The sequence below is a fragment of the Diorhabda sublineata genome, chromosome X, assembly GCF_026230105.1.
Source record: "Diorhabda sublineata isolate icDioSubl1.1 chromosome X, icDioSubl1.1, whole genome shotgun sequence".
Taxonomy (NCBI): domain Eukaryota; kingdom Metazoa; phylum Arthropoda; class Insecta; order Coleoptera; family Chrysomelidae; genus Diorhabda; species Diorhabda sublineata.
The window spans coordinates 19,952,106-19,960,649 of record NC_079485.1 but is presented as its reverse complement, the minus strand read 5'-3'; the positions used below and the strand labels follow the sequence as shown (position 1 = coordinate 19,960,649).

At 31.0% G+C, this 8,544-nt stretch overlaps 1 protein-coding gene across 1 annotated transcript; it reads left to right on the top strand.

Moving 5' to 3' along the window:
- The first annotated feature begins 5,990 nt into the window (after positions 1–5,990).
- On the top strand, positions 5,991–8,102 carry LOC130451170 (PBAN-type neuropeptides-like). The gene is made up of 3 exons (XM_056790002.1): positions 5,991–6,076; positions 6,819–7,044; positions 7,873–8,102. Exons 1-3 carry the CDS (start codon positions 5,996–5,998, stop codon positions 8,052–8,054), a joined length of 489 nt encoding a protein of 162 aa, XP_056645980.1. The 5' UTR covers positions 5,991–5,995; the 3' UTR covers positions 8,055–8,102.
- Positions 8,103–8,544: the final 442 nt, after the last annotated feature.

The window sequence follows — 8,544 nt, the reverse complement described above, 5'->3', positions numbered from 1 at the left end:
CAACTACATTGGTACCTACCTAGCCACTATCCCAGCATCCTGTCAAATTACCATAGATTCCGAAGTTATAATAAATAATGGCCCGATAGAAGCTGAAAGCCAACCCATTTTTATCCCAAGATTGTACATACCCAATCATGAAAATGTCATTAACAAGATTCCTAATTTTAGCCTTCCAAAAATAGACCTAGATGACCTCAACACCCTCCGAGAAAGAATTTTCAGAAATACTCCAAATTTTAAGAATTATACACCTCCCTATATTCCAAGCACTTGGACGATAATAATTTATTGTCTCTTAATCTTTCTATGTTTATACTGGGCCCTTAAAATAATTCGACGCAAAAACCCAATCCAAGAAAATCAATCCGAAGATGTTCACCTTCCACTATAAAATTTCGCTTATCATAACATACACATTATGTATAAATAGAAGAGACATGTTAATTAATCAGTCAATCAGTTGTTATATAAGAAAACGTAAATTTTATTGTCGGGAGTTTTTTAAGTGTAAAGTAATAAATAAAGTTTTTTAAAAGTTGATTTTCCACCTTCGGTGATTTATTTGTTACAGTCAGTAGGATTTTTCGGGTCGAACATATCGTATGTGCGATTTCGTTTTAACGATTTACCGAAATAAATCGAACACTTAGCTACATTTGCTGAATTATTGTAGAGGATATTTGTGCAGTGAGTTACCATATCTTTGGTCTTTTCCATCCACTGAGGATCTGTTCAAGCCGCTACCAACTATTCAACGAGATCTGGGACCCATATTGCCCAAAATCTGCGAGAATCCTGTCGTGAGTTTAATTCGCGTTCACAAGTATACGTCGCTTACCTTTTATTATTTACTGGTATATATAATTGTAGTTCCAAAAAATATACAAATAGCATTATATCTTGTTATTATTTATATAAATGTATTAATTACTATGATAATAACAAAAAAGTAATACAAGTCCCGTTCCATTTCAGTTGGCAGACAGAAAAAATGGAAATTATTAAACTTTATTTTAAAATGCCAAAACGTCGCTGTTAGTAAGATGTTTTAAACTTTCAGTTTTACCTGTAAAATAGGTTTTGGATGAATATTGTCAAATATTTTGAATGATATTTAATATAATGGAAATAGATAGGTCTTGTTGATAATAATTTTTTATGCACATACAAGGGTTCATTGTTTCCAAAATTGTGTTCAAAGTTTCATTAGATCTAAAATACGCAAATAATGAAGTAGGCTGTGTAAGTGACACATAATAAACTTGTTCAAAAATGGGGAAAAAGAACTCAGAAATCACGAACGTTGTAAACATGTCAAAATACAGTGTTCGAAATATAGTTCGCTTGTATAAAGCAAAGCAAATGGTTCGATTGTCCCTAAGCGCCGGTACGTAAGAAAATCTAAATTGTCAGACAAAAATAAACGAGCGTTAAAAAGAATAAATCAACAAAACAGACGTGCTAACTATGGTCAACTAAGTGTTCTTTGGAGTAATGCAGTGGGTAGGCGGGTTTCAATATCCACATGTCATAGAGAGGCTCAAAAATTAGGATTTCGGACATACAAGGTGAATTTTGTACCACCTTAGGTTAATGCATATTTTTCTAAATTTAAATTTTCTTTACATAGGTCAAGGAAAAGACATTATTGACTCAAATCCAAAAGAAAAATAGACCTAAATGGGCCAAAGAACATAAAAACTGGAATTTTGAACAGTGGATCTGTATACATTGGAGTGCATTTCATAAACGGAATTGTTAATACTGAAAAGTACCTGGATATTTTAGAAGAATCATTGTTGCCAACAAGAGAAGTAACTTCAACCGCTGGGAAAGCCTTTATTTTTCAGCAAGATGGAGCAGCATGCCATAAGTCGAAAAAGGCCTTAAAATGGTTCTCAGACAACAATATTCTACTTTTAGAGTGGGTTTCCATTAGTCCAGATTTATCACCAATAGAAACACTTTGGCGTGAAATGAAAAAGCAGTGCGTGCAAATCCAGCTAGAGCTATCATGGAATTAAAAGAAAGACCACAAGAAATTTGGAGTGATTTTACTCCCGAATACTGCCAGAATTTAATAAACACCATACCTCAAAGAATTACGGCTGTTATTAAAAATAAAGGGAATGTTACGCAATGATAACTTTTAAAAGAATGTTTAATATTTAAGCTTTTCTGATTACATTTGGTTTTTGTTTTTTTCTTTTTGGTTTATAATTATAACCTATTTTAAGACTTGTAACTCCTGTAATAGTATCTAAAATGTTTATAGAAAATATAAAATGCTCAAAGCGAAACAATTTGCCGGTTTTCAATAGCTGAAAAAGCAATGATTAATAATTTTTTTCAATTGGACCAACTGAAATGGGACGGGGCTCGTATAAACTGATAAATTTAATCATATGTTCCGATTCATGTTTAAATAACTTTTGTAAAATTGATTCCAGAAAAAAAATTCTAAAAACAAATTGTAGACAACTTAATTATTAATATCATTGCTCTCTTCAAAAATTTTTATGAAGTTAATGGTTTTTAAGATAAATGATAAATAATGATTAAGAGAGGCTGATGCAGCGCATGAGTTAGAGAGAGAGGCGATACTAAAGGTAAGCGCCGTATATTTGTCAGCGCGCGAAATTAACAATTAAAAAGCAAATGTAAAAAATGATATTTTTTTAAATCTCTATTAGGAATATTATCAAGTATTGAATGAGGAATTGAAAAAAAATTATATTTGTATTTTATTTTCTTATAAATACATTTTTCATAGGTCAAAAGTACGCAAATTCAATATTTTTCGAACCTTTAAAAATTCATATCTCTAAAAATATTATTTATAGTGAAATGTCATAGGACCTTTTTTATTTGTATTTCACTGAAATATTTTAAAAAATTATTATCCGGTTGAAAAATAACATTTCCTTGCAAGCGATTTAAACAACTCCGAAATGCTCGCTTCAGCTAAAATAATTTCAGTTTCCTGAAACTTCCGGTTCTACCGGAGGTGGACCCAAATGTTATTTTAAACGGAGTGCTATGGTTTTTATGAAATTTTTGAAATACAGGCGAAATTTCAATATAACTTTATATAAGGCATCGTATGTCTAAAGTCCACCATTTTTTAATTAAGTATTTCACATTTTTGAAATTTTTGGACACATGCAGCCCTCCACTAAAAAAAATATATTTCTAAGTTTAAGTGAGTCAGGTCTAATATTTTTGGGACAAATTACACTTACAGCTTTCAAAACGTGTGAAAATTTTGACAAAAATTTATATAGGGTGTTCAGAAAATGGTACCAATTTCGCTATCTAAAAACTTCGAAAACTTTTCAAATGGCAACCCCCATTTTTCTCTTTAGCATTGGATTCTACGCTTTAAATTAAGGGGACTTCGTTAGTAAAGTCATATATCTCAAATTGACGATTTTTGTAGAAACTTGAAAAAACTGAAATCTTCATGGTTTTTAATTGTCACCTGCCGATGGCGAACAACGAATAACAAGTTAACGTTAAAAATTAAAATACTTCAGTCAATTAAAAAATGTTTAAAAACACTACACTAAGAGGAGAAGAACAAAACTAAAAATTAAAATAAAGTAAATATTCGAAATGCTTGACCCAACTTCCAAACATTTATGGATTCTTCTTAAAAACCAGTGCTGAGTGGCGTTTCGAATTTCTTGCGGTGAAAGAGTTCGAAATGCATTCCCAAGTATTTCCTGACAGTCGTCTTTTGTAATTAGCGGCGAAGCATACACGATATCTTTTATACGACCCCAAATAAAAAAATCTATCCGGTGAACGGGAAGGCCATTGATGCGGTCCATTGTGTGCTATCCATCGATCCTCAAAATGAGTCTGTAAAAAGTTATTTACAAGCGCACTAACGTGTGGTGAGGCTTCGTCGTGTCGATACCACAGCTGATTCCAATTAAGATTTAGTGGGTGTAAATAATTTTCTAATATTTCTAAATATTTGTTACCTGAAATAAACAAAAATTTCAAGTAAAATTCAACCTCAAATTTAAATAGTAAGATTACCATTCAAATTTTCGTCACGAAAATGTATCACCAGCATATTGTCATCTTTTATCGCAGCAAAAACATTGAAATTTCAGTACCATTGAAACTGTCTTTCACGCAACATGTGAGGATTAGTATCACTCCAATAATGGGAGTTACGCCGGTTAAGTATTCCATTCTTCTGAATTTTATACTCATCTGTCTAAAATAAGTTTTGTAAAAAGTTTTCGTCTTCCTGAGTTTTCATTAATATAAATTCACAAAAAACAAATCTTCTTGGATCGTCACATTAAATTTTTACCAACGAGATTGAATACGGATGGAAGTTGTGTTTTTTAAGAATCCTGTGAATACTTATCTCTGTTATGCCCAAATCTCTTTCCGCATTGGTTAATGAATTTTCAAGATACGCTCTGAAGTATCCCAAGACTGTAATTTCATTGTCTATGTCAGGTTTCAATTTGCTGCACGGTGCAACAAACTGACCGTGGGTTTTACAATTATGAATTATAAGTGTATAAGGCTCCTTTAATAACCCTATCCGATTCCTCGTATATTACCAGCAAATTGAAATAATCTTCATTAATAAATCCTAAACGGGACATGATGAACACTTTTGACACGCTTAAACGTCAAGCTATTTCCATTGTTTGTTTGTTGATATGTTAACTATTTTTTTTTGGTCGCTCCAGACTACCGACAATTGACAGTTTCTACAAAAACCGTCAATTTGAGATATATGACTTTACCAACGAAGTCCCCTTAATTTAAAGCGTAGAATCCAATAGTAAAGAGAAAAATGGGCGTTGCCATTTGAAAAGTTTTCGAAGGTTTTAGATAGCGAAATTTGGCACCATTTTCTAAACACCCTATATAAATTTTTGTCAAGATTTTCACAGGTTTTGAAAGCTGTAAGTGTTATTTGTCCAAATCGGAAAAATATTAGACCTGACTCACTTAAACTTAGAAATATAATTTTTTTAGTGGAGGGCTGCATGTGTTCAAAAATTTCGAAAATGTGAAATAGTTAACAAATGGTGGACTTTATGCATACGATGCTTTATATAAAATTATATTGAAATTTTGCGTAGATTCCAAAAATTTAATAAAAACCATAGTACTCCGTTTAAAATAAGGAAGTTTGGGTCCACCTCTGGTATTACCGGAAGTTTCAGAAAACTAAAATTATTTTAGCTGAAACGAGCATTTCGAAAAACCCACCCAAGCAAATTTTCAGAACACTAATCGCAGTACTTTTCTATATAAATATCGATTCAGCTCGTAGTAAAGGACCTTGTACAATATTCATTTCCCCATTATGCGATTTTTTATTAAAATACGTGTGTTTATCTCAAATGTTGTATCGCCCCGCCCTAACGTGGACTGCCTCAATTAAAATTGCAATGCTTCTTATTGTGATGCCACTTTTTGTTTTCTATTTCATTAAAATTCGTTGTTGACTTTTTATCTTAAGAGTTCCTAATGTCATCATTGTATATAGTAGAATATTAGGCACATTAATAATTTGAATGAGATTAACTGTTATTTTAAATTTATAAAATAAAGAACAATGTGATTGCTTAATAAACCATAATAGATATTTCAGTATGACACTCTGTAACTCTGTCCTAAGGTGAATACTACCTCTGAAAATTTAAATACTCCTCTGGACCAGCCAATATTGCCAAACAATCGAGAATAAAATTTGTCTACATAAACGATAATTTTCATCTTTCGAACAAATATATTTAAAAATTTCTCCATTTCTGGTAAATTATCCTTCATTTTAGAAAAAATAATTACCAAAGGAGAGTGTAGCTTACTCGTAATACAACGTGATAGATTAAGAATGAGGATTTGCTAGTCCTCGGGGGGTTGTTGTTGTTAACACCCCCTGTGAACTTGATGAATTAGGATTTGTATAAAGCGCTGTAAAATCCAAACGAATAATCAGAAACGAATCATGGATAGAACGATTCGCGTTTCGTGTGTAGTGATTCTTTTCACCTACATCTGTTTGGAACTTACCCTAGCAACTCAAAAGGTAAGTAGCATTTTTAAAAAAAATTTTGAAATCAACTGTCGTTTCTGTAAAACTGCGTTCACATTGTTTAGTGCAGAAGTGTAATGATGCCGAATTTATTCGTTTTGAAAAACTAATACAATCTAAAGAAAGGGCTACAATTAAAATTGAAAATTGTGTTTTTAAATATGATCACCTATATTGAAAAATCTGATTTACCTAATTAAGTCGTTTTTGAGGTAGAGTTACAGTTTTTGAGAGCTTCAAGTATCTGCTAATTAATCAATATTCTAACACATGAATCGCCCAAATTTTATCAAACCTTGTACGAGAAGATATTGAGTAAACAGCGAAAAGAAGAAGTCATGAATATAAAAACTATTTTGAACACACTTTCCACGGTAAATATGTTTTCAGAAATACAAAAGTCTTCAAGAGCCAAACACGAATCTTCATCATCTTCAGATGAAGAAATTTGTCGATGAATTTCTTTGATAAAAAATAAAACAGTTTTTGGGATATTTCAAATCATGCCAAAACTATTTTTAGTAAACTTAATTGGAACTGAACATTCAATTTTAATCCAAGATGAACTATCCCGATTCAAATGACACTGAGAAATTTCCTTTTTCCGAACATCTCTTTATATGTACCTATACAGCAAAAATGTGTTTTTATCTAAAATACATTTATTATAAGCAATGCTAAAGTTGAAGATTAAGTATCTTTAGTTTCACTGTTAATCATCTTATTTTTGTTCCAGCTTGAAGCAAATGTAATTAACAAAAAAATTAAGGAAGAATATGAACCTAAAGTACCCTCAGTTTGGTTTAGTCCTCGTTTAGGTAGAAAGAAACGTACTTTGGGTGAAGATGGGTATAAAATGAGTGAACAAGAACAACAAGAACTATTTACAGCTTTAGAAGAATCTCCTTTCACTTTGGTGGCAGTAAATGGTAACGATAAACTAATTTGTAAGAATTTACAAGGTAGGTATGAAAAATTTAATATACATATTTAGATTTCATTTTCAGAATCAATCTGACATACTCCATTTGATAATGATTTTATCCGACTATTACATTGAAAACATTATCTTTGCATACTAGGCAAAATATAAAAAAATTATTTAGAATAAAATTAAACCACTAAGTTTGATAACTACATCATTATTATCGCAATTTGAAATATAGTCTTGAAATATATACAGATTTCATTACCAAAAATTGTTAGCGACGATGAAAGTTTGATCTATGGCTATGAGCCTGAGATCAAATTGCGAAGCCCTTAATGGAAAACATCATCATGTGATAATTTTGCAAAACGACTTGCAAAAAAAGAGAACTGAAACTGTGCTAAAGGCTTCCTTCGTAATTATAACGTTTTTAATTCGCAAGTTTTTGACCGTTATCCACCTTCACCTATGCGGATTTCGCATCATGTTCTAGCCGAAAATTAAATAAGAATGTGATGAAAGGGGAACATTTTCGTCTCATTCTTCACATTGAGAAAACCACGAAGGAGCAGATAAAAACCTTTCTGGAAGATGCTTTCCAGTTATGGATTCATCGTTAGCATTGATGTATTGCTAGCTAAGGGCGGTGCGCTGAAGAAGATTAATTCAAAATATTTCTTTTCCATTTTCTATTAATTTTTTAAAAAATACCTCATAGTTTCCATCAAACCCTGTACGTTTATTTATGAATTTATTAATGACGGATCCGTATGATTGAGCACCGGATAATGTCCAAAAAACCAAAAATTCTATATTATACGTGAATTGATTCAAATTTTGCTGGTTTTTCCATTTTTTTAAGGCAAAAGCAGTAGTTATACTCCACGTCTTGGTCGAAATGTAGAGGAAGATAATGTGAACAATGAAAAATGGAGAGAAACGGATATTTCTTCAGAATATTTAATTCAGAGATCTCCACCTTTTGCTCCAAGATTGGGAAAAAGATTCGTTTCATATTCTCCAAGATTAGGAAGAGATCTTTAATTGGAAAAATTTTTTAATTGAATATTATATAATAAACTCATAATGAATTGTTCATGTTTCATTTTTTTAGTAAATGTCTCTAATTGATATATTTCCTAATTTTTGAGTACAGTTGCATTCATAATTGCACGAAAATTTCAAAAAAGCAATTACACTTTAAAACCATCAGTTTTTTGAGACAAAATAATAATTGCATCTAAATGTTTTTGATTTTAGGTCTCTTCTTTTTCAAATTAGTTTTTTTTTGATAGTTTTTAAAAGAAAGATAAATTTTGACGTTTCGACTTTTTTTTAAGTCTGTGTCAAGATATGAAATGACAATTTGCTTATTTATATTAGTTTATAGATCACCTTCATCGTGAATATCAAAATAAGGATAAAATCAACTTAGAACTTTGTTCCAATAAGAAAAATTAATTTTTCCTTAGTTTCCACATCTCAAATATATTAAATTTATTAGAATTTACAAAATAGAGCTACAAATTTTACT

Bases quoted from the DNA above. Each gene is read 5' to 3' on its own strand.
- LOC130451170 (XM_056790002.1), top strand. From the start codon at position 5,996: ATGGATAGAACGATTCGCGTTTCGTGTGTAGTGATTCTTTTCACCTAC. The intron at 6,077-6,818 runs GTAAGTAGCATT...TTTTTGTTCCAG, and splicing joins TTACCCTAGCAACTCAAAAG to CTTGAAGCAAATGTAATTAA. The intron at 7,045-7,872 runs GTAGGTATGAAA...CATTTTTTTAAG, and splicing joins AATTTGTAAGAATTTACAAG to GCAAAAGCAGTAGTTATACT.